The 24500-nt window shown below is 49.0% G+C and overlaps 10 protein-coding genes across 10 annotated transcripts; 4 read left to right on the top strand and 6 right to left on the bottom strand.

Annotated features, from left to right (window-relative positions):
• Positions 1–187: 187 nt before the first annotated feature.
• On the top strand, positions 188–986 carry acpA (acyl carrier protein; the record flags this gene model as incomplete). The annotated part of the gene is made up of 6 exons (XM_057277386.1): positions 188–406; positions 495–512; positions 617–697; positions 770–818; positions 885–923; positions 979–986. 6 exons carry the CDS (start codon positions 188–190, stop codon positions 984–986), a joined length of 414 nt encoding a protein of 137 aa, XP_057136996.1.
• A 923-nt stretch (positions 987–1909) lies between these two features.
• Positions 1910–3182, top strand: N7471_004666 (GOLPH3/VPS74 family protein; the record flags this gene model as incomplete). Its single annotated transcript, XM_057277385.1, has 4 exons — positions 1910–2182; positions 2266–2512; positions 2576–3069; positions 3132–3182. 4 exons carry the CDS (start codon positions 1910–1912, stop codon positions 3180–3182), a joined length of 1065 nt encoding a protein of 354 aa, XP_057136995.1.
• A 444-nt stretch (positions 3183–3626) lies between these two features.
• On the bottom strand, positions 3627–5710 carry N7471_004665 (uncharacterized protein; the record flags this gene model as incomplete). Its single annotated transcript, XM_057277384.1, has 2 exons — positions 3627–5245; positions 5296–5710. 2 exons carry the CDS (start codon positions 5708–5710, stop codon positions 3627–3629), a joined length of 2034 nt encoding a protein of 677 aa, XP_057136994.1.
• A 682-nt stretch (positions 5711–6392) lies between these two features.
• On the bottom strand, positions 6393–7634 carry N7471_004664 (phosphatidate phosphatase App1 family protein; the record flags this gene model as incomplete). The annotated part of the gene is made up of 1 exon (XM_057277383.1): positions 6393–7634. The coding sequence occupies one exon, from the start codon at positions 7632–7634 to the stop codon at positions 6393–6395; it is 1242 nt and encodes a 413-aa protein (XP_057136993.1).
• Positions 7635–8433: 799 nt separating this feature from the next.
• N7471_004663 (histidine phosphatase family protein) lies at positions 8434–9324 on the bottom strand (the record flags this gene model as incomplete). The annotated part of the gene is made up of 4 exons (XM_057277382.1): positions 8434–8500; positions 8559–8768; positions 8846–9224; positions 9276–9324. 4 exons carry the CDS (start codon positions 9322–9324, stop codon positions 8434–8436), a joined length of 705 nt encoding a protein of 234 aa, XP_057136992.1.
• Positions 9325–11192: 1868 nt separating this feature from the next.
• N7471_004662 (uncharacterized protein) lies at positions 11193–11489 on the bottom strand (the record flags this gene model as incomplete). The annotated part of the gene is made up of 1 exon (XM_057277381.1): positions 11193–11489. One exon carries the CDS (start codon positions 11487–11489, stop codon positions 11193–11195), a length of 297 nt encoding a protein of 98 aa, XP_057136991.1.
• A 27-nt stretch (positions 11490–11516) lies between these two features.
• Positions 11517–12191, bottom strand: N7471_004661 (uncharacterized protein; the record flags this gene model as incomplete). The annotated part of the gene is made up of 1 exon (XM_057277380.1): positions 11517–12191. One exon carries the CDS (start codon positions 12189–12191, stop codon positions 11517–11519), a length of 675 nt encoding a protein of 224 aa, XP_057136990.1.
• A 662-nt stretch (positions 12192–12853) lies between these two features.
• N7471_004660 (ribosome biogenesis TSR3 family protein) lies at positions 12854–14084 on the bottom strand (the record flags this gene model as incomplete). Its single annotated transcript, XM_057277379.1, has 3 exons — positions 12854–13584; positions 13650–13786; positions 13843–14084. 3 exons carry the CDS (start codon positions 14082–14084, stop codon positions 12854–12856), a joined length of 1110 nt encoding a protein of 369 aa, XP_057136989.1.
• Positions 14085–14373: 289 nt separating this feature from the next.
• Positions 14374–16734, top strand: N7471_004659 (VHS domain protein; the record flags this gene model as incomplete). Its single annotated transcript, XM_057277378.1, has 8 exons — positions 14374–14440; positions 14503–14590; positions 14644–14719; positions 14779–15072; positions 15125–15397; positions 15460–15847; positions 15902–16470; positions 16534–16734. The coding sequence occupies 8 exons, from the start codon at positions 14374–14376 to the stop codon at positions 16732–16734; spliced, it is 1956 nt and encodes a 651-aa protein (XP_057136988.1).
• A 2804-nt stretch (positions 16735–19538) lies between these two features.
• On the top strand, positions 19539–20927 carry N7471_004658 (uncharacterized protein; the record flags this gene model as incomplete). Its single annotated transcript, XM_057277377.1, has 2 exons — positions 19539–19606; positions 19664–20927. 2 exons carry the CDS (start codon positions 19539–19541, stop codon positions 20925–20927), a joined length of 1332 nt encoding a protein of 443 aa, XP_057136987.1.
• Between the last annotated feature and the right edge of the window lie 3573 nt (positions 20928–24500).

Below are 24500 nucleotides of genomic sequence, written 5' to 3'. Positions count from 1 at the left end.
GGGCTTAGGTCATTCCTTTCTGTCGGGCGTTGATTGGCCCGCAGGATTTTGCTGGGCGCGACCTCACATCTTTCCTTTCCTGCGGCAGCCGTCTTCCCCCAATCTCTACCCGTTTACTCTCCACCATTTCCTTTTAATACTTTAGATCTTTTCAGCCTTTGCGCTATTCCGATCAATCTATTCCATCATGTTCCGCTCCGCCATTGTCCGTTCCTTGAAGGCTTCCGCCCCCCGTGTCATCAAGACCCCGGCTCCCTTCCACATCCGCAGCTCCCCCATTGCTGCCCAGGTCCCTCAATTCACTCCCTGCTTCGCTCAGGGTGTCCGCCTCTACTCCGCCCCTGCCGGCCTCAGCAAGAACGAGGCCGAGGGCCGGATAGTCAACCTGCTCAAGAACTTCGACAAGGTGCGTCATGTTATTTTCCCGGGGAATCTCGCCATCTATCGGCTATAGACGAAAAGCAAAATGCTAACTGGGTTTGTTTCATATCTAGGTCTCCGATGCCAGCAAGGTCAGTGATTATCTATCGGATGCACCGCCGTGACCTTTATATCGCCATGAGCTATAGGAGGGGCGACCGAAAACATTCATCAACTAAACCCGTTTGACCTGCAGATTAACGGCGCTTCCCACTTCTCGAACGACCTTGGTCTGGACAGCCTGGACACCGTCGAGGTCGTGATGGCCATTGAGGAGGTACGCGCCCAGTTTCCCTCGGAAAAGCATCAATTGTATTATTATATGAAGGATATCTAACTGGTTCAACAGGAGTTCAGCATTGAGATCCCCGACAAGGAGGCCGACCAGATCCACAGCGGTACGTTGGGACTTGATGACCTCGTTATAGTTCGTGAACCGGAGCTGACATGAATATTGCGCATAGTTGAGAAGGCTGTCGAGTACATCCTGGCCCAGCCCGATGGTATGTGAATCCCATAGCCTCTCTTCTTTTTTAACATCTGCTGACTTCTTGACAGCCCACTAAATATTTAATTTGAAAACTTGGGATCGGTTGGAGAATCGGATAGAAAAAGAATCGGGATGTTGGCATCAGTAGGGTTCGCTGGACACAGCGACACTCAACCGACATGCTATTTTGTATGCTGAATACATGCCAGTGGCTTTTCTTTCCTATATCGTGTATATCATTTGAGTGCAATTTATGCAATTTTGAAGCAGTATTGCTACCACGTGGTGATAATCACCAAATGCGTCTGGACATTTTTGGTATATCTAGGGATGTTTTCAGCTTAATGGTTCATTGGGCCAGTTCTTTTTGATAAATAGATAGATACATATGTACATGTTTAGGTATACAGTTACCTCTGTATATCATATGATTGTACATGGATGTAGCCTCTAGTGTTGGCTTTGTAGCTACATGGTTAATTTTAATGAACATAGACAAAAACACAAGATACATGAGCATATGGAAATGGAGTAAGAGATCATAGATATATGCCAAGTAGTCTAGATTGCCAATTTCCAAAAAAAAATAAAGCCATAAAATAGAATCATCATGGGGAGATTACCATGACAATGTCCTTTGACGGGCGTTTAAGCACCCGCAGATACTCAAAGAGCCACATCACCGAACCAACTAACTTTGAACTTCACCCATTTCGCAACTCCATTCATTGCAGTCGCCTATTCCTCTCGTACTTAGGCGGGTTTAGTTCAATATACCCGACACTGTATCGTTTTGGCTAAGCCCACTCGGTCCCTGGTTTCCCCTGACACCGAAAGTCCCACTTCACCCGCAGACTTTCGGTCTGAACGGTCCCTCTCAACATCTCACCAACCCAGACAATTCAAACCACCGGCATATAGATCGGAAGCGTTTGGTCATATCCGGCCATATCTCTCCCCATCCCTTTTCGATCCCCCCACCCAACCCGACCCGATCTCATGGCCTCAGCAGCCGGGGGCTTGACTCGCCGCAGAGGCGCCGGTCGAGTCGCTGGGGCAGACGATCAAGATGACAGCCGAGTGTCATCGCCAATTTCCCGAAATGGCTCTGCGATGGAGAACCGTGGACCGGAGACGTCGTTTACCAGTGCAGAGAATGGCCACAAGATCGCGTTCGACCCCCGCGACATCAGCGAAAACGAGGAACGGGGCAAGCAGCCCAAATTGACTCTGATGGAGGATATCTTGCTGCTGGGTCTGAAGGATAAACAGGTGAGTCTTGATGGATATTATCTCATGACCGATTTGTTCGATTTGTGGTTCCGATCGCTGATCTCGTGCCCGCGCCGCAACAGGGCTATCTGTCTTTCTGGAACGAAAACATCTCCTATGCCCTGCGAGGGTGTATCGTCATTGAGCTCGCGCTCCGCGGTCGTATAAGCATGCAGAAGGATTCGTCGCGGCGACGTTTCCCCCTGGCCGACCGCATCATCGAAGTCATCGACGATACATTGACTGGGGAGGTCTTGCTGGACGAGACACTGAAGATGATGAAGTCAAGCGAGAAGATGAGCGTCAACTCATGGATTGATTTGCTGAGTGGTGAGATACGCCCGTAGCAGAAAGTTGGGTTGCGACGTACTTACTGACGGGCGCTGCTTATAGGCGAAACCTGGAATTTGATGAAGATCGGATATCAATTGAAGCAAGTCCGGGAACGACTGGCCAAGGGTCTTGTGGATAAGGGTATTCTCCGAACCGAAAAGCGCAACTTCCTTCTCTTCGATATGGCGACGCATCCCGTGGCCGACGGCGGCGCGAAAGACGAGCTCCACCGACGGGTGCGCAACATCTGCAGTAACCGCACTGTGATTATCCCCCCTAGCCCGTGGCTCCCCGAAGACGCCGAATACCGATACCTTCGTTCAATCACCATGGTCTGCGCCGCATACGCCGCCAACGTCCTCGAGAACGCTTTGGTCACCATGAGCCATGAGGCTCGCGAGAGAGCGTTCGCGCAGGTGGATGAATTGCTGGCAGAGTATTCGCAATGGCCGTTTGGCCGGAAGGCTGGAGGTTCGCAGGCGATTGGAGCCAATTTGGCTCAAGTCGTCAATGAGGAGATCAATCGGAACAAGGATAAAGAGCTTCAGATGGAGGTAAGCTGCACCTCATACCTTGCTAAACACTTGACTCTTGCTACGTGCTAACCAACAAACAGATTGTCGCCGCATGCTTGAGCGTTTTTACCAGACTTGATTCTTTACTTTAACGGAGGTACCGCGTAATACACTTGTCTTTTGTTCTTCACGACTTCTTCTCGCCTTCTCTCTCTCTCTCTCTCTCTCTCTCTTTTGCCTTGCACCTGGGCCACAAAACTTCGGTTTCTTCTTCTGTTCATGTAGTTTGATCTTGTGGGATGGGACAGAGCGTCGCTTTTTTTTTCATATGGAATCATCGGGTCAAAACTTATTCTTGTATGGGATATCTCATTAACTTTGATTTACTTCACCCTTTGTTTTATTCTCTTCTTTTCTTGAACTTGGCTTTTGGGACGTGGCATTGCGAAAGTTCTCTTTGGCCTAAACTTGTAAGTGGCCCAATATTTTCAAATTGATACACAACCCTAGGTTGCTTTTCCTCGACATTGCTTCTTCTTCTTGGGATGCGCTTACTTTTGATATCTCTTATAATAAAAACGCATAGACATGACAATCTAAGTACAGGCAACACTATTAACCCTTACAACCACCATCCCACCGCGCCGACTCCCTGCCGTCCCAGCAGCTCCAGCAGCCAAAAGATCTGCCGCGCGCGCAAGATCAACAGTAGTAATCTCTCTACCACAGAGCAGACTCTCCTCCACCAACTCCGCAATCCGCTCCATAGCCGGCGCATCGGGATTAACAGGCACAAACCGGCTCCTAATTCCGCGCTTCTTCTCGCCCAGCACATCCTTCTCAGGAACAAGCGGAGACTGCAACGCAACCTGACCATCCACAACAGTCAACACAGCCCCGTAATCCTTAACCACACCGGCTGCATGAGCCGCCCGGAATACTGAGCCGCCGGCACAGTCAAGCACGATATCGACCGGCAGCCAGCGGCGTGCGCGGAACACTTTCTCAATATTACACTCGTCCGGCGACGGGAGGTGCGGGATGATGATTATCTCGTCAACTTCCCAGTCCTTCTCGATAATGTCGGCCTCGACTTGAGTGCAGGTTACACAGATCCACGGCCGGACGGGCATTGGGAAGAGCGAATCTGCTCGCAGGATCTGCACCGCGATCCGGCCGATATCATTGTCGCGAGCGTTGGTGACGAGCACTCGGATCTTGGGCAGTTTTTGCTTCCCGTTGCCATTTGCATTCGTGCTGCCAATTATGCTTCCTAGCAGGCTGCCGCGCCGTCCAGGGCTAGAGTTGCCGCTGACTAGGTTGATAAGGCTGCCGCGGCGGGTATTGTTGTTGGCATCGGCATTAGCAGTAGGATCGACTGTGCTGGCAGCGGGAGTAGCTGGAGCGTCGGTGTTGCCTTTGATCAGGCCGATCAAACTGTTGCGGCGGACAGTACTCTTGGGATTGGGGTCAACTGTGCTGGCAGCGCGAGGAATGGTTTTCTTGCCACTGGGATTACCGCTAATGAGACTGATCAGGCTCTCGCGACGCACATTCTTAGGATTGGGAGCGGGATTGACCGCTCTAGCAGCGGGAGGGATGTTGTCAATGTCAGCATCATTGCCGCTGGCGGTGGCATTGCCGTTGAGGTTGGAACCGCCGCGATTCCACTGCCAAATCCAACGCCCGTTCCCATTTCCGCTGACACTACCACCGGTAGTACCATTTAGCAGACTGCCGTTCCTGCCTCCAGCACCAGCAACCGTGCTTTTGCGGTGCCCGTAGCCATAATCCTTGCTACCGAGCACGGACTCACGACGCTGGCGCTGCCAAAGCCACCCACCCATCCCATTTCCACCATTCCCAAACTCATCATCGCCCCCCTTCAACCCGCCAGGTACGTCGGGATCAAGCCCGGCATACCGAAAAAGCGCCTGCCAAGCCGTCAACGCCGGCAACGCAAGGGCCGCCGCCCCAGCAACAGTGATATTATCCGGTTTCAGCGCTAGCTCGCCCTCAGTCGCAACTGCATAGTCTGCGGCTCCGCCATCACGCGTATAGCTCATCACACCGAAGACTACATCGCCGATTTTGAACTTCGGGCCTTCTTCCCGCTCGTCCTCGTCGCGCGGCGTGCTGATGACCATCCCGCAGATACTGTGCAATGGGATCTGCGGGGTGGTCTTTGGGGGTTGAGTAGTCCGGCGAGACGGATCTCGTCGTGGCAGAAGGCTGCTGTGGTTATCTTCAGCAGGTATTGCTGACCGGAGGGCTGTGGGGTTGGGAAGCCAGCGTCGAAGACGAGGTTTGTTCCTTTCTGGCGGACGACGCTTATGTTTGTGTCGGGTGAGATAGCTTCGCTGATTTTTCCTTCTGGGATTCCGTCAAGTGTGTCGGTGTCAAATTCATCTGGGGTGTAGTAGAGGGCTCGCATTGACAGTGGTGTGAAGGGTGAGTCGTTTAGCGTTGATGAGGTGGGCTTTGCGGGATGTGAAGTGTGCTTTATGTCTTCTGAAGTGCGTCCTGTCGCTTCTGAGGTGTGTTTTGAGGGTTCAGCTGGCTGCTTCATGGCTTCTGGGGTGCGTGTTGAGGACTTCGATGGATCCTTCGGGTCAGGTTCCACGATGGGCTGCGTGGGGGGTATGTCTGACTGCATAGTATCATTGGGATCTTGATGCATCTTCTTAGTTTAGGGAGCTTTGAGTCTTTCCAATGAGTTGCTTGTAAGGAAGTTGAGGATTTGGAAGTAGGGTCTTCTCTTTTGCCATCTCATCTATAGATCGGAGGCCATTTCCTAACCTTGACGTATGTAGTAGGGCTTAGGTCAACATCGCCACTTGACAATCCCGATCAATTCCATTGCAATGAGCAGCAATTCAATCTTATCTTTGTATCTGACTTGGTTTGACATGAAAAAAATAGTATATAGAGGCTGTGTTTCATGGAAGGTGGATAGTGCAATGGAATATCAAAATCAATGACGAACCGAGATCCTACGGGCGTTATAGCTCGTTGCTTGCCCTATTCCTCCAAGGTACGGTGGACACCATAGTCTAGCGGGTTGATAGTTTGCAGTGTAATTCTTATCCCTCAACCTGCTTGCTATGGTGTTGCCTGCCTTCCGTGTCGCCTGGACCTGGCGTGCCGAGTCTGATCGCCGGTCAATCCAGGCGACGACTTTTTTTTTTTTATTTGGCCTTCCTTATCCTTATCCTTATCCTTGTCTCTCATACCTATCTTCATCAGTTATCTTTGTGATGGCACAGGAAAACGGTGTTCCTGGGTATGTCACGAGGGAAACGTAGATTTTTGAGAGCAGTTCAAAATAGCCAATCCAACTAAATATGTACAGAGTATTATATCTATAAAGCCTGGTCTTCCATACCCAGCCCATCAACAAAATCATACAACTCTTCCGGATCCTCAAAGACCGTCCAAATATGCGATGGCACATACTCAAACGCCTTCTCAAACCTCTCCGGTTCATTCTTCTCTTCCATATGCGCCACATCCCTAACCTTGCGAATAATGATAGCATGAATCCACTCAGGATGCCGACTGTACATCTCCGCATAAGCCTCTGGATCCTTCTGCGTCGAGTCCCCTATACAAAGCACCCTCCGACGCGGGAACCACCGCCGAATCTTCTCCATCCGATCAACCTTGTATTCCTGCGTCTTCTCAGTGAACGATTTGATAAGCCCCGTAATATCCATCCACGAGTAATCGCGCAGCACCAGCGTACCCGGACAGTAGTGTTCATCCAGGAAGTCGTGCAGAAAAGGGTAAAGATTATACGGCGACGCAGAGAGATAGAACCACGCAGGAAGTAGCTCAGCATGAACATATCTATAGAGCTCCGGCATACCAGCAATAGGCTCAGGGACATCCGCAAACGTCGTGCGAATAACCCCCGTCGGCTCAAGCGTCATAGTATGCTTAATAGTATCGTCAATATCCGAGATGACCAGCCAGCCCTCAGGCACGGCAAAATTCGTGGTCATCGACACAGCCTCGTCGCCGAAATGCTGCAGACGCGGCCGCACAACCGCCCCGTCGTATATTCTCACATCGCCCATATCAATCGTCTGGCTGACGATGCCGTTGCGATCGGACGGGCCGAGTCCGTGCGACTGCGCCGGCCGGGATAGGGGTACCTGCAGCGTGACCGTGCACGCTGGTGAGACCTGGTTGAGGAAAGGCTGGACGCGCTCTGCGATACGTCGGCGTGTCTCGTCGTCGCCGCCTACATCACCGTCCAGTCCGATGTAGTCGGCGATTGCGGCGACGAGGTTGCCCACGTCTTTCCGGCCTTCCGTTTCGAAGATACAGGCGACTACTTCGGCGTGCCAGCACAACTGGTTCTCATCTGTCTCCTCATTTACCGGCTGGTACGCTGTATTGTCTAGCAGCCACACGGTGTGCTTGCGTGGGTCTGCTGGGTGCGCGAGTGGGTTTTTGGGACCAAGAAAGGACGAGAAGAAATTTATCAAGGCTGAGCCGCGTTTTTCCTGTGCTGGTGTTGGAGATGTGCAAGTAGTTGCCTTATGAACCTCCTTTCTGGCCTCAGCGACCGTTAACTCGTCTGGTTTGTGGTGCGGCATGATATTGGCGCCGAGTTAGCTTCCAGTCTCAAGGTTGAGGCGTTTTCTATGATAAAATAGTAGTAGAATCAGTACCGAGGAAAATCCCCGAAAAGCACATGTCAGGGCGCAAATGCAAAGAAATAAATGAAACTCATCAGGGGAGAGACGATCATATAGCTAGCCCCTGTTAGTTGACGATCTAGTGTTAGTGCCATCCGGTGCCCTTCAGCCAAGAGCCTCCATTCCCACCTGATCTTGTCTGCCTTTGAAGACACTCGTATTGATGCCATATTTTAAGTCAAGCCACAACATTTAGGTGGGTGACAGGGGCAAAGCCATATCAGTTGTCAGTTGGTCAGGTCAGGCGAACGGAGCACGTTTTGCGGGGGATGGCTTGGCAGTAGGGCTGAGCTTCTGGCTTCTGATGAACTTGATGAACTTTATTACTTGATGAACTGGTCGTTTTTCCCCGGGTGATCTGAATCCTCGATGCGTTTGTTGGAGTTCTGAAGTTATGACGTTTTCTTTTCTAGTCGTGTAGGTAAATGATCAACTTTCTCTGCAGATTCTCCATGAGTTTATACAATATTTATCTCATTTACTACTAGACATAGACAATTAAATATGCATTAATAGACCACTCGATGATATATTATACGGATTGAGGCTTGGACTATGAATATTCTACGACCACTGGAGGTCATTACGACTACGAAGGCCAGAATCTCCATTGACTCGCTATCACCATGTATCAAGTATATATTTAGTAACCCTCCGGTTAACTTCGATGAAATGTACACTATCCAGGCATATCAGATCATTCCTGCAACGGGTATCCGTATCCAACCAACATAGCAGGCTCATCAATGCTATGATGCTGATAACTGCAAATAGGAAAAAGGTCAACTGCCAGGTCACTGAAGTGGGATGAAAGAGGATTACCTGAGGACGCCAACGGCGCCAGGGTCGAGCATCAGAGAAAGAGGGAACTCCATAGGATATCCCAGCCAGCGCTTGGTAAAGGCACGAAGCAAATGTCCGTGTGCAACCAGCAGGATATCAGAAGGGTTCTCTCCGTGCATGTTGTCCTTGTGGGTGGCGCGAATCTCTTGAATGAGGTTATCAAGACGGTCCGTCACCTCTTGCGCAGACCTATATTGACCTGGTCAGATATACTCGATCGTAGCCGATTGAACATAAATTCAAAAGAGATTTAAAAAAAGACTTACTCTCCATTTTCGCAGCCGTCTCTCCAGATATCCCACTCGCTCTCGGTATCCAGGCCGTGGTCCTTTCTCAAGGCCCGGATTTGTTTAGTCAACAGACCTTCGTACAAACCGTAATCCCACTCGGCCAGTCTGTCTGTCTCAGAGACCTTCTGCGAATCTTTAAGCGCCTGTTTATCGGCATCAGAGAAAGCAATCTCAAAGGTCTGCATCGCTCGCCGGCGAGGGCTGATATAGACATGGGCAAGTTTAGCCGGGTCAATCAATCTACCGGATCCGACAATCATCTTGCCAGATGCATTGACCTGGTTAACACCATCTTGGGTGAGCTCAAGCTCAGTGATTCCTGTGTAGCGTCCATTCTTGGACCATTCCGTCTGCCCTAGAATCTAGTTAGACCACAGAAAGAAAATATTGATGCTCTGGGACATACCGTGTCGGTAGAGGAAGACACGGGGTGTGCTGGAATCTTTATCGGGCATTTTGGACTATGGTTCAAGGGTAATCCAAGGGTGGTTGTTGAAAGTGGGTTGCGGGATTGTGGGAAAAGTGGGAAGGATTTCCGTCCCCGGTGAGTTTGAACTTCACCCGCCACGTGTACGAGCTTAACTTAGAAGTAGAATATTGAACTTTGATTCTATCTATTTCTATGTAAATAAAGTGGGTCACGTAAAAAAGGAATTGCTAAATGGGTACTTGATATCTATGATATTGGGGGCGTTTCTGCCCCGCCATCGCGGGGTGTAGTGCTTTTATAGTAGGATTTTAGAAATGACGTCTTGAACAATACAGAACAATTCAAAATTCATATGTATTAGACCTACATATATATTTAGAACTTCAGTCTTGATAGCCTAGGAAGTATAGTTCTTTGTTTTTAAAACATCTATGCCACTAAACGAGCGCTGAGATACTCATAGTATTTATTGGATACTATGTCTCATTGACAATCCCCTTATGTTGAACCATGCAGATATATGCCTTTTCCTTTGTCTAGTCCATCCTATCAAAATGTCCCTTCGATTTAGAAAACAAATATTATATGCGGAATGATACCACAATAGCAATTGCCCAAACCAAGATTAGCTCGAGTTCTGTATTTCCCACCTCAATCATCAACTTTTTTTTCGCCTAGATCAAATCTTAGACATGTGTACAATGTTTTGTATAGAGATTCTCATCCTGTTGACACCTTGCATATTCGGTTCGATACCAAAAATGAATTTATTCTAGCCCTTGCATATTCCAGGTCTCGCGTTTCCTAGAGGTCCCATCAAGTCCTTTTATTATGTTTGCCCTAGCAAGAAAAAAACATAAGCCTAATCAACTTAACATCTTAAGCCGATGAATCAGATTGTATAATCTATTTGCATTCGACCCGAAACGAGACTTGAGCAGGTAGGTCGCATGTAAAAACAGTTACAGAGCGAGACTAATTCTAACATAGCTTTACCAACATTCCAACATGCCTTCAACAATTTCACCCATGCTACCCATCCCATCATCATCTCAACATCAAAACGCCCTCCGATACTCTCCTCGCCGGAAGTACCGACCCAGTCGAGCTACCATCCGTCCGGTCTATACAGAAGCAAACCCGTTCATCTCTCACAGTTCCTCACACTCGTTAACGCACTCTTGGCCCAAACATCGTGCAGTCGATTGCCCGCGATGCCATCGCCACCACAGCATCAGTTTCTGCGGGAAGCAACGGCAGTGAGAATGATTTGAGCTTGGGAGCCGAACTTTGGGATATAATACGATTGTAAAATGGTTAGGCTGGGCAGCATTTAAATATCTTGTTGTGCAATCTGGCTGGCGACCATTTGACCTTCGAAGTGAAAATAATGTGGATGTTACTTTTGATTTAGTGGAGAAAGAGAAAATGAATATCTCATTTTTGGGATTGCAAAGAAAAAAGATCATTGACGAAGAACAAAAAGGCTCTGCTTAGCAAGGGAGTAAAATAGGCTTGATGGTAGGGATGGAGGAACACTTGTTTTAATAGAGTCAAGTGAGAGTGAAGTGAGGTCACTTATCAAGGAGAGTCCAGGGCCCTTCAAATGAGGGTGAGATGAGGGCGAAATAGTTTATGATCAAAGACAAATATCACTCTGTCAAGCTTCTCAGTCTCATAGCTTCTTAGCTTCTTCAACTATCCAGTCATCATCTCACATTCCACCATGCACCTGGAGGTCTCTGTAGACCTCTCTCCTAACACACACACTTAAATTTAGGATATTCGGAGAGAGGGCTTTATACACGCGGGAAGGTTGTTAACCACTTGGTCTCCTCAGCGATATGAGATTCGCATCTGACAAGTCTAAGCAAATAGCTCTCCTCTTCTGTCCTAGTCCCAGACAGAGGTGAATTCTCGACTATCCCCTTCAGAGGTGCATTCTCGACTATTCCTTTTTAAACATTCGAGCATTAAAGCCACCCGTCCATTTTGTTCCTCAAGATCGCCAGCAATTTTTCGTTTCTGCGCCTCAAGTTCGAAGATAATGCTCGTTTGTTCGTCAATCGTGCATTTCTGGCTATTGAGCATCATTGTCTGTATTTGGAGCTTGTATGATTGTTCGTTGAATCGAGACAACAGTTCTGCATATAGCTGTTCATACTGCGGCTCATCTTCAAGATTGAACATCATATCTGAATCCTCGTCGTTTCCTGTTCATTGTTCAATTATTTCAACCAGATGCTTTAGGGTATTGTGGCTTGGCTGGAAACACTCCCCATCATCTGGTGCCATCTCGCTGATCAGTTCTTCTTGGTACTCGAGCTCCAAGAACATTGTACTCGCAATGTTACCAAAGACTTCCTTTATCTTCGTATCTCGCTTTTCTAGCGCAGACGATATTCTGGTTTGTTCCTCGAGATCACGAACCAGCATTGCTTTTTGGAACACGAGGTCGGCCATCTTCTTCTTCTGTTCCTCGAGCTTGTAGAAAATCTTTGTTATGTTTTGTTCAAATTGGCCCTCGGCTGCTTTGTGCTTTTTTGTGAGGCTGAGGATAGTCTTCTCCTGTTCCTTCATCTCACCTCTCAGCTGTGCATTTTGTTCCTGAGACTTTTTAAGTGTCTCGTCATGCCATGACGACGTAGAGTCACATGCAGGTGGTGACCCAATGTCATTAATCATGCACTGCGGATTAATTGCAGATTCTGTCCATTTGGGTTCCTTGAGGAGCAAGCGGTTCATGTTTTGCTTCTGCTCTTCGGAGTCGCGTGCCATCTTTATGTTTTGCACTTCAAGCTCAAGGATGGTCATCATGTCCATTTCGTTGATATGGGCTGACCTGTCACCGGCGTTCGGTGTTTGATGGACAGATGTGGTTCTAGTGAGCATTCTTTCTTACTAGATGGGTTTGAGTGGGTTGACAAGTGATGAGAGTTCACAACTGACGGGTATTTGAAAGGGACAGGCCCGAGGGTCTCTTCCTAGGTTATATTTAACTGATCTTGTTCCGATTCCATATTTGGCCCGGAAGGCACCACCATGTCCTTTGGGACCACACACTATAATTTTTAGGAACTAAACCAACCTTAGAAGAAAAACAGTGAATTTGATGTGTGCCATCCATGGATGATATCTGGTGCTTTTCCCATTCCGGTGTATATGCCGAGTACAAAACATAGATATCGTTGCAATGAGTCATAACACATAGAGCATGAAAACAAACATATTTGCAGGCCCTCAGTAACCAAGGCGCGGATATAGTTGCATGGGTTCAATGGTCTAGTAAAAGGAAATTTGGTGATCCCGTGAATTGACCGAGGCGCACTTTCAGAGAAATGATCACATCCCAATGACGAGTGGCAATACTGGGTAGTAGAATGCCACACTCAAATTGAATGGACCAAGTGCACTTGCTAGGGTAGTGCTCGCAAGCAATAAAGGTGTCTGTGGGCGTGGCAAGAAGACTCCAGAAAATGGTGATAGCCTTTAGAACAAGATGCTAATCAAAGTTCATTGAGTTGGTGGGTAATGGTACTCAATAGACCTCATTTTCACCATTTCTTTGGGGCAGAAATCTCCGCCCGAGAGAAGGAGGCAGAGACAGTCTCGCTTCCTTTCCGCTGCTGAATTGCTTTGATTCCGGTGCGGTCAGTGACCGTCGTCGCATTGATGATATTGTCGAATGCCTCGTCCTCGCTTCCTCCTGAGCCGGACTCAGCATCTGAGTCGACGTACAGCTGCTCCGGCCGAGAAATTTTCTCCGGCTGCTGCTTTTCCTCCTCTGCCGAATTCTTGAATGATTTAGAATTGAGGATCTTGCGGCGGATTTCGGCCATTTGCTCTTCATCTTCGGAGTCATCGGAAATCGCGAATGGATCCTTGTCCTCATCTTCCTCTTCGTCACTGCCCTCATCTTCGTCATCTTCGTCTCCGCTTTCGTCGTCGTCGTCGTCTTCAGTCCGTGCGGGCAAACGATTGGTGTTTCCTTTGGTCCACATATCATCACCTCCTTCGACGCGATTGTCTTCGTATTCTTGTTCGATCTTGGTTAGCCATTCCTCTTCCGTCCTCTTTACATCCTCTTCCGTTTCGCAGGCGGCATAGCGCGCCAGAAGTTCTTTGTTGATTTCCAAGAAAGACGGCCCATAGCTGAAATGTCTGAGTAGATCTTCCGCCCATTCCAAGCGACGGCAGATGGCGAAGCAAGCGGCGAGCGCCTCGACACAGTTCAGACGCCATGGTTTGCCGTAGTTAACGGTGTTGGCGGCGATAAGGTAGGGAACTATATATTAAGATAGTTAGCATCCCATACTTCAAGTTCACCATTGCCCAACTCTTATCACATACGAAGGCGTTCACATTTTCCGCCGATCCGCGACCAGGGTACTTCCTTGACTCGCATCCAAGAGCATTCCACCACGGCAGCACCGTGCTGTTCCATGATATCCTTGTCTGCGGGAGAGATAATTCGCTTTGCATTTGGACTAGTCAATTGTCAGTATGCAACCAAGACGACCAAAAAGAGTACTGCGAAACATACGAGACGATCACGCCGGGGTGCCGCTGGCCGATGTGAAGCTCTCGCATCAGACCGAGCTTCATCAATCGCTTTCCTGAGCATCGCTTAGGATCGCAGTGTCCCATGTCCCAGCAGGCAGCCTTGTAAGGAGGCCTCGAGGAGGTCGCGCCCTCAACTTCTTCATCACCGCGGGGCACTCGGGGGCGGGGGTTGTTGAATTTCTTGCCTCCTCGGGCGAAGTTGTCTTTTTTGTGGCGGACCATAGTGGATGATGAGATCGAAATATAAAGAGAATATTCAAGATCACCCTACTTGGAGTATCTTGAAGTATTCCGTAGTGGTAAATGTAGTGATTGAAAAAAAGAGAATCCAAGGCCAAGCACAAGCGCCACACGTGCAGGCTAAACGGGTTCTCCGCCCGCCTCCCCGTCCGCGACTGTACACATCTCCTCTGGATCCTTGTGCTTTCCAGTACCTCCCTCTTATCTGAATAATACCCCTTTCCCTCTTGTTTACTCGTCTACCGTCATCCTGGAGGCTGCATCTGCACGAATGGCGGCTAGGGACCGCTTCGGCGTCTACGCTGAGCCAGGCGCTTCACCGTTGCAGCGGGCAATTCGTGAGTTTAGTGTTGAGATGAATGTAACACAAACGATTATACTGATGCTTAACTATCCATAGGAAATGCCTGCGATCCTCAAAACTACGAGCCGAACCTGGCCCTGAACCTCGAAGTTGCGGATCTAATCAACTCCAAGAAAGGCAATGCGTGAGTGAGAACACCCATGTTGTATGGCGCACACTCATAAATTCACTTCTTAGGCCCCGGGAAGCCGCATTCGATATCGTTCATCTCATCAATTCCCGAAATCAAAATGTCGCATTATTGGCGTTGGCGGTACGTGGGGAGCTCAAATGACAGCTGGCGCGGGGGATGCTGACAACCGCGATTTCTAGCTACTCGATATTGCCGTCAAGAACTGCGGATATCCATTCCATCTCCAGATCGGCACAAAGGAATTCTTAAATGAATTGGTCCGCAGGTTCCCCGAACGACCACCCATACGGGCCTCCAGGGTCCAGCACCGCATTTTAGAGTCGATCGAGGAGTGGCGCCAGACTATCTGCCAGACATCGCGCTATAAGGATGACCTAGGATTTATTCGGGACATGCACCGTTTGTTGCTTTACAAGGGGTATATGTTCCCGGAGGTCCGCCGAGAAGATGCTGCGGTCTTGAACCCAAGTGATGTATGTGGCCCCCACATGGTATTGTTTTCGGAGTCAAATTAACGTTGCCTAGAATCTCCGCTCAGCTGATGAGATGGAAGAGGAAGAGAAGGAAGCACAGTCTGCCAAACTCCAAGAGTTGATTCGCAGAGGAACTCCCGCCGATCTACAGGAAGCGAACCGGCTCATGAAGGTTATGGCAGGATTCGACAATCGGCATAAAACTGACTATCGAGCAAAGGCCGCCGAGGAGGTTGTTAAGGTGCAACAAAAAGCCAAAATCCTGGAAGAGATGCTGCAGAATCAACAGCCCGGGGAAGCTCTCCCCGAAGGCGACGTTTTTGAGGTAGGTGATGAAACGACCCGCGTGTTGTTTGCCAGATGATTGGCCTCTGACGATCTTACCAGGAACTTGCGAGTGCTTTGCAGAGCGCTCACCCCAAAATCCAGAAAATGTGCGAGGAAGAATCGGGTGACCCCGAGGCCGTCCACAAGCTATTGGAGATAAATGACAGCATACATCGCACAATCGAGCGGTACAAGCTGGTCAAGAAGGGTGATCTGGATGCTGCATCTCAGATTCCCAAGGGTACACTGGGCACCACGACCGGAGTCTCAACAAATGCAAACAACGAGCTCTCTCTTATCGATTTCGACCCGGAGCCTGAACCCAGCTCCAACGGCAACGAGGCTGGGCCATCCCAGGGCGGTAGCTCCTTGGAGAATGACTTGCTCGGCCTTTCATTGGGTGAACAAGCTCCTTCTCCCGGAGGTGGTATCTCTCTCGGATCTTCCAGTAAGTACCACGACACAATATTCCCCAAAGCATCACCACTGACCAATATCGAAGTAAATTTCCCCTCTGTGTCAGCAAGCTCAACACCGCCTGTTCAATCACAACCTCAACAGCAGGCGCCAGCAGCCTTTAAACCCAATTATGATATTCTTTCTTCTATGAACAGTTCGCGACCTGTCTCTCAATCTCCCACCCCCGTCATGGGGGTCTCGCCCCAAGTCCAGTCCACAGCGACTCCGCCACCAGCGGCTGACCCATTTGCATCGCTCGTCTCTGCCAGCCCACGGGCAACATCTAGTCCCTTCCAACCACCGGCACAAAGTCAACCTGCTCCCGCTTCGTCGTCATTGCTTGACCTGGTCGGAGGCACGGGTCCGTCCCCGCAACCGGCGCGGCAGGCCGCTTCAGTGGAAGATGATGAGTGGGATTTCGCATCCGCATTGCCAGCGAGTAATGCACTTCCATCGACCAACAAGATCCAAGTCCTCAACTCTCAGCTCCGTGTTGATTTTGCTGCGCGCCGGGTGCCGAACCAGCCACGCCAGATCCACGTTGTAGCCATCTTCTCAAACACAACCAGTCAACGTATTGGAGATCTCCATTTCCAGGTCGCTGTGGAGAAGGTAAGCCATTTGCCACTACTAACATAGTCCACTTTCCAGATGAGTTCGCTGACAATTAATTAGTCCTACACACTACAGCTTCGGCCGCAATCGGGCCGAGACATTGCACCTCAGCAGCAAAATGGGGTCCAGCAGGAGATGCTCATGGACGGAATTGATGTTGGAAAGGGCAACTCGGTTAAAATTCGATTCAAGGTGTCTTACAAGCTGGGTGGCGAGGCCCGTGAGGAACAGGGGATGGTGCCACCGCTGGGAATTGCCTAAGTAAAGCCGCGCCGATCCCAAAACTTTATCTTGCTGTTTTTTGTTTGTGTCCGATATTTCCCTCCAGATCCGTCTGATGAGAGTTTGCCCTGAGCGGACAATCTAGCATCCACTCCCGTTGAATCGTTGTCTTATGTATTGCTGCTGGCTACTCCAATCCAGCGCAGCATCATCGGCGGATTTGGCTCTTCTTTACCCTTGATTGATGTCCTTTTTCCCTTGGCTTTGCACTCATTGAGAACTTAGCGTCTTTTACTTATCCATGCTGTTTATAAACAATATTTCATTTGCAATAGTTTTTCTCTCGTGGCGAGGGGACGGTGTGCGTGTTGTGTGGATGGATTGATTGATTCGCAATGTTGCAGATATGAAGTAGTCAGGAATGAATCAATCAACCAATCCCCGTCCTCTCCATGCGAAAGAGAGAGAGAGGCCAATGTCCTTCCCATACCCCATTCTATAGCATCAAATTTTCCAGAGTGACGGTACCGTCCTACCTAACCAAGTAACCACCGCGAACACCGGACATGAGGAACCAGCCCTAGCGCCTAAAACCCAGGTGCCTGCAGGCACATTCGTGGTAGCACCCCGAACAAGAAAACTCAAAACCAGGAAATCAATTCCGCGGAGATTTCCCCTGCATAGCCTATCCGGCGCAACGGCCACGGTGAAACGGACAGCCACACCTTCCATTCCGAGTATGCAGTCTGCCGATCTCGGTGCGGCGCTTTCCCACGGCCGTCCTGGCGGAAGTATGCGACATAAACTGTGATTTGGGTTTATACGGAGTTTATATCGTATCGTGGCTGTGCCTGTGGGGTTCTCTATGGAGCACTTGTTCGGCCCCCCGATCGTTCTCCGATAGATCGACTGCTAACCTTTTGGTGGAACCTGGGGATTGGTTATGTACATATGTATGTATTCACCTTGGCAGATACTGAAAATTTGGGATCCTTGGGATTAATTTTGATTTTTACGCTTTCTCACACGTTCGGAATACATCTACGGAGTACTCCGTATGTCGGGCATGGATGTGGGCGATCAGCGGGGGGATCGGGTTGATCGCCGAGTCTCCACTATGTACGTTGTACTAGTTGATTAACGATAAAACTTCAATTGGAATTGTTCATATGCCAATCATATTAAGACAAAATATGACACGGGTAATAGTTGATGTGAAGAAATGTGATATCGGATTGTTTACGCGGTGGCAACCTTGGAGGCAGTTGAAAATGCTCGAAATGGCCTAGTCCCGGCCGGGAGGAATTCGGTAACCCGGATGTAGGCAGGTGGCGAATCCCCCTCCTGGCCTTTTCAATATGGCGTTGTTTTTCCATGGGAGATGAGGCTAAATCAGGCAGGTATATGTCCAGAGGTCAAGAGAACGAAAGATTTGGATACAAGTTTGCGTGCATATGAGGCGAATTGAGTCCATATCTTGTATTCTGTAGTATGTGGTATCAGCTACTATGTACATATGTAGTGTTGGCTTGCGATGGTGGTCAATTGGCGGCGCACGGCTGCCTGTGGTTTATGCCTCGGTTGGTTCGTACTATGGATGAATTGTGGTATAGATCCTACGCATCGCAACAAATGACCCCCTAAGCGCAGCCGTACTTTGTACCTAATAGCGACAGATCAAGACCTATATTATACTTACGCTAGTAGTAATATAGGTTGTATCTTTCGAGCGTATGTATACAGTTAAGTTGACCACGTTGAATACTATAGTATTGGTAGATGACATACTGGGATTACGCTACACTGATTAGAGCTACTAGGAGTCTACGAAGAGGAATTCTGAGAAAACGTGCCGAGGTAGCCTGGAGCCTGCCCAGCCCTGCAGGGGGAGGAGGTACGCCAAGGAAATCGCCTAATTAGGAACCTAATTAGGAAGGCAGAGACTCCCGAGTCCTTCATATTCAATGGAAACCTGGAGTGAACAAAAAAATTAACTCAGAATTTTCAGTTGGAACCATCCTGCACCAGGAGTTTCCCTCGGGGAAGCGTCAAGAGTAATTTGCCTGCCTGTTCTTCCCACTTAAGATGTGATCGGAGTATCCGAAATACTGCACCGGGTCCGATGTGCAGTAACCTTATCCTTAGATCCGACAAAACGATCTTTGCTTGACTAAATTTGTGTAATCATAGTTTTGAATTTCAGGTCGCTTACTAGTAGTAACGTGTGGTGTGGTCTGGCCCCTTCCTGATCTGGCTATCACGTGGTACCATTCCCCTGCGTGCTATCGAAGGCACCTCTCACAGAAGAGAGAAGAAAAAAAAAAATAGGTGAGATCTAACGCTTCAGGAAGATGATCTGCAGTGATTCTCGATAGAGTGACATCTATCGAGAATACATCTATCGGGATCTGGAGTACAGTAACGCCGCCCCACTTAATAAGTGTGAATGGTCTAGACCTCCAGGGCTGATCTGGATTCAATTTTAATCTCTTGATAACTACACCTGGGGTATCCTGCAGGTTTACTTGCAGAAGTTGGAAAATGGTAAGGAGGGGACTAGACATGGGCTATGAGTGGCACCATATCGAGCCACTCGTATTTGGCGGTTAGTGGCGCTCTCGAGCGGACTGGCCTAGGGACGGGGCAACCATGGACCGAGCGGCCGTAAGTTTTCCAAGCGCCCAAACTATGATCGGCTTGGTTCCGTGGTTCTGGCCCCGAGCTTGGGCTTAACTCAGTAGAGTTTCCCCTCAGGCCTTTTGGTATTTAACTTACCTTCCCCCTCTTCTTGAGTAATATACCCTTCTTACATAAATCTACCTTGCCTATTAGGTATATCCAATATGCCTCTGTCAGATCTAGACCAGGATATTACACCTATCCCCCGTTCGCGGGAGGAGAACCAGGAGAGGTATGTGAACTACCATAGCGAGGGAAAAAAAAACACAACTTACTAACAACCTCCCAGAGCCTTTATTGCTGCATCACGGCGAAAGGATCGCAGCCTAGATGCTCGCCTGGAATCTGCTAACCGGGCTTCTATGTTGCATAAGAAGCGTACGGGCAAGGCCTTCCACATCACTAAGGAGATTGTTGAGAAGGAAGCCATGTATGAAGAGGTCGATGAGCGGTATCAAGAAAAACGCATTCTCATGCTGCAACGCCAGAACGAGCAAATCGAAGACCAATTCAAAAACCATCTACTGGCCGCCTTTGCAGCCCGCGCTCAATTCAATGCGTCCTCCATCCACAACCGGCGAGCAAGCCACATGACCCCACGCCCATCAGTCAATGGAGTTAATGGTGGTCCGCGCAAGATGAGCTTGGATCTGTCTAATATCCGCTCTTCCTTCTCCCAGGGCTCAGGCTCAATGGCAAGCCCAATGCCAACCGGTGATGGCTACGTACTTTCGCCCACAGCATCATACGACCAGAGTGGCCAGTCCTATATGGCGTGCATGAGCGGTTCCCAGACACCATACTCTGACATGTTCTCTACCTCAACTGGGCCCCCATCGGGACAAATCCCAGCCTACATGAACCAACAAGTCTCAACACCAGCATCAGCCTGGAACTCCCAAGTACCCGCATGGGCCCCGATGCAACAGCAGAACCCAACCCCTAGCCAAACCCCCACGGACGCGCACGCCGTGCAAATGTGGCAGCAGCAAATGATGCAACAGGCTCAGATGCCCAACACCGCAGCCCAAATGCATCAGTTCAGAGATCGCCTTGCGTCCGCGCCAGAGTTGCCTCTGCAGCAGCACACGGCTCCACCCATTCCCTCAGCATCCATCTCAGGCCCCACCGTCCACGGCCCTACCCATGGTCACTCGCGCGGCCAGTCCCAGCCATCGAACAACTTCCACAACCTCAACCTCCTTAATCAGACCACGCACCTTTCCCACTCGCAGATCGCCCCCTCCAGTCTTAGTTCTCCTAAGGTCGAGGCCCTCTCAGCGGGCACTCACTCCACTCCGGACTTCTGTCCCACTCCCAATACCCCCCTGTCACCGACAACTGCTACCGCGCATGCTACTGTGTTGCCGGGTGGGAAGGTCAACGGTGATGGCATTATGGTTTCGCATGAGGGGATGGATCCCGATTTCACAGATTTCAGCCAGTTTGCTTTCCACTTGGGTAACTCGACTGTTCCACTTTCCGATCGTGATCAGCCATTTGGCTTTGACGATCTGCTCTCAGTTGATGACTTCACCAGCGTCTCTTGTTAACTTCATCTGTCTTATCATGCCTATTATGATCTATGATACCTGATATACCTAGGTACTTGTTAGTTTTTTTTTCTTTGGTTCTTTTTTTGGATTTGGGGTGTATATCGGGTTGGCTTTGCACATTTATTCCTGTATCATATTTTTTATTTATCTTCTCATATCTATCTCTCATTTTGATATCCTGAACAGGGGTCAGGAGGGTTGGAGATGTTTGTATGTATCAGATGAATCCTTGCTCTTCTTACTCATTCCTTTTTTTTTTAATTAAGCTTTACTCTACCTTTCTTCAATGTATGTACAGTGACATGAAGAGATAAATTGTATCCACTTTTCTTTTTCACCTTGGTAGATTTTAACGTTGCAGGATTTTATGTTATGTTGCATTCATCCGCAAACAACTCTCGCCAAGTCCGCGTCCTAATCCGGCTTCCCCACTATTCCTCTAATGACTGCGCGATTATTGGCATCTCATTTTATTTTATGGGATAAACTTGGTCCAGACTCTATTCTCCATCGGGCCGTGCCAGTACAGCTGTAGCTATAGCTATAGCTTCCCCCAGTGCAGTCCTACCCCCCACCCATTACATAGGAATGATTTTTTTTACCTTTCTCTTCCTTTAACCGGTAGTACTACTTCTTTTGTCTTTAGCTTCGAGACAAAATCCTAACCATTGTATTCACACACTTCCTCCCTTAAAAATGCCGCATCTAGTAAACCAACTCCACAACCAACATGCACCCTCTTGGTAGTAATTCTCTAGCCCTCCGTACGTAGGTCTATCCCACAATGAAAAACACAGACAAAACCTGTAGAGCTATGAGGTATTTCCTAACCCACCCACGCAGTTCCTCACGGACCAAGTACCTAAACTAGTTCCAGCGATGAGACCATCCTCAACCGTGGAAACCCCCTCCTTAATTTGTCACTTCGTGACCACGGTGGTATGTCATAGCCCTGGAACGCTCAGTAGATCCTAGGCTAGGCCATGCGTGATATATGGAAATAGGTACTTTTGTCCTCTGGTTGCAGGGAAGGGGAACTCTGCTTTCTCTGTTTGGTCTTTGAAATTTCCTTGATCTCGTGTCTCGCTCTCCGTCCCGTGTGTTACCTCAGGATTGTTTCCGACTCGTGCTGACCACGCGGTGGAATAAACCAGTTAACTTCCTTAGCTAAATTGCAAGTCGGGAATTAGTTGCCTGGTGTAAGTGATAGTTCCTCGTGTAGATTTTAATTTCGTGTTGAGGAAAGTAAGCTGAAATTGAAGGGTCCCGTGCCCTGCGGAATTGGCTGTTATCTTTCCGCCCCTGCTTGGACCGATGAGGCGTTCCCGAGATTATGGATCAACGGCGATCGTGCAGGATGGACTTATCCTTTTTTACTTCTGTTTTATCAACGGTATTACATTGATCTCCTATCAGCACCTAGTAATGCTATTATAAGTAGTAAGTAGAGTAACTGAAATATAATTTCTATACACAAACTTCAAATCAATAACCCAGAAACCCCAAAAGTAACCAACTGTAAGACTGTAAGAAAGAAAAAAAAGAAAAGAGTGAGCTGCAGGATCCGAGATTGCGGGGTTAAGGTTGCAGCTCAGCCCAGCCTGGGAAGGTAAGCCCGGACTCTAATTGGCCAACAACAAGCTAGCAGCCGCACTGACCCATGAAAAGTATAGAGTCCATCAACAGCTATCCCACGGTCGGAAGACAATTCCGAGGGCAGGGTACCAGCGGTTAAGACCTGGGTATTGTCGGCACACAATAAATCTCCCAAGGTTGCAGGTTAAAAATCCGACCTGAATCATAGAACTCTTAACTCTTCTCGCCTGGTGGAGTAGAGGGGGGGAGGGGGGGGCGGTATCCCCGTGCAGCTCTAACGGGGCCAGGTCCAGCATCTACCCACGGGTTGTGTGGATTATCGCTAGGGTTTGTATAATTGGTTCAGGTTGGATTGGACTGCAACGCTGGCCCCGTGCACGCTTGCGGAGGGGTGATTGGTGGCGATTATCTTTTTCTCTCTCGCTTGTTCGTTTTAGCGCTGGTTTTGTGGCTTAGAGGTGCAGTGGGTGTCCTGTCAGATTGCTAGGGATGGGAGTGATTTCCAAGGTTGGTGATAGGTCCATGGGTGGTGATAGTGATGGTGAATGGACAGACGCGTGGTAAGCCTGGAGGTGATGATTCGCGGGTTCTCGACCCCTCGTCTTTGTTGGCCTCGTTCGGGCTTGTTGTGTACCTGCGTTTCAGGTGACTTCTGGCGGTGGCTGAAAAGGCATCCTCCTTCTATCAAGCCCAGTCAGACTATGGAGTCCAGATCGGTCTATTTGGAAATCGTACTAGATCGATTGGCGCTACCTATCCTCATGTGTTATTCGCCGTTAGATTGATTGGTTATTTGTTATATACATGCCAGGTGGCCAGGGCTACCCAAGTAGTAAACGATAAACGATCCATGTCCATACCTCAAATCGATCAGCCCGGTACCTCAATATTCTCCAATGGGCTTACGCTGAAAATCCTGCCAACTTCGGACATGACCCGAGCTTGAACTGACCAAGTATCATCCTCTATGAACCACCTGGACAGATGCCTCCTACGTCCTTCCCAATCGAGACAACTCTACAATATCGCCTACCAAGGGGTGTATCGATGATCGCCCAGTCCTGCCTCTCGGTGCGTGGTGGAGAAAAAGTGGCCTCAGACGAGACCCGACCGGATGGGCGAAGTGGGGAAAGAGGCGAGGTGGCTGAGGATGCGTTCGTGGGATGGATGTTGCCCACCTGAGAAAGTGGAAGGACCTTCCCCGGATTTTAGAGAGTTGAGAATCTTCAGGATTAGGTCTAAGCTCACTATTTCTCTGAGTTTAGTCCATGTAAAGATCCTCAGTTTTGTTTTATTCTTTATCGTATTATCTCATTGAGGACTCTGGAGATATCGATATCACTGGATCTTCGAGTAGAATCAATCTACCTACCTAGGTAGGCACCGTACTCGTGACTTGATAGAATAATCATCTTCGACTAAGCCTAATTCCAATAAGCAATACCTTCCAGTCCAAATAAGCCCCGATCAAAAACGCGACCGACACCACCCAACCCGGCGATACCGCACACGCCACCGTGCAAACAGGAGGATTAGCTAAAATATGACTGGCGAGTGAGAGGCCAGGAAGAACCCAAATCCCCGGAATGAACCAGCTTACAGTAGATCCCACACGAGACCTGCAGCTGATCAACGCCCCCTACCCGAGTCATGCTCAAACGCAATTCATCAAGATTTTCAGTTGGCGGGGATGTTTCTCCGGGTGATGGGTTGCAGTGTAGGATTAGGGTGCGGTTTTCTTTCTGTGGAGCCATTCTTGAAATTGGGTAGATATTCGGTTTTTGTCTGGGCTACAATGGAGAGTTTGCCTAATCGTCGTGGAGACGTAGGTTTGGTCGGCTTTGTCCGCCGAGTGCTGATCTTAGCTTGGTGTGGGTGTTTAGATATGGTTTATCTGGTAAAGTAGAGACTCAAAATTCAGACGTGACAAATCGCAGTCTACCAGGATGCAAGTAAGAGGCTACGTAGGGAAAT

The sequence above is a fragment of the Penicillium samsonianum genome (genome assembly GCF_028829775.1).
Source record: "Penicillium samsonianum strain IBT 33392 chromosome Unknown utg000003l_segment0_segment0, whole genome shotgun sequence".
Classification (NCBI taxonomy): domain Eukaryota; kingdom Fungi; phylum Ascomycota; class Eurotiomycetes; order Eurotiales; family Aspergillaceae; genus Penicillium; species Penicillium samsonianum.
This window is presented reverse-complemented; position numbering and strand designations above follow the sequence as displayed.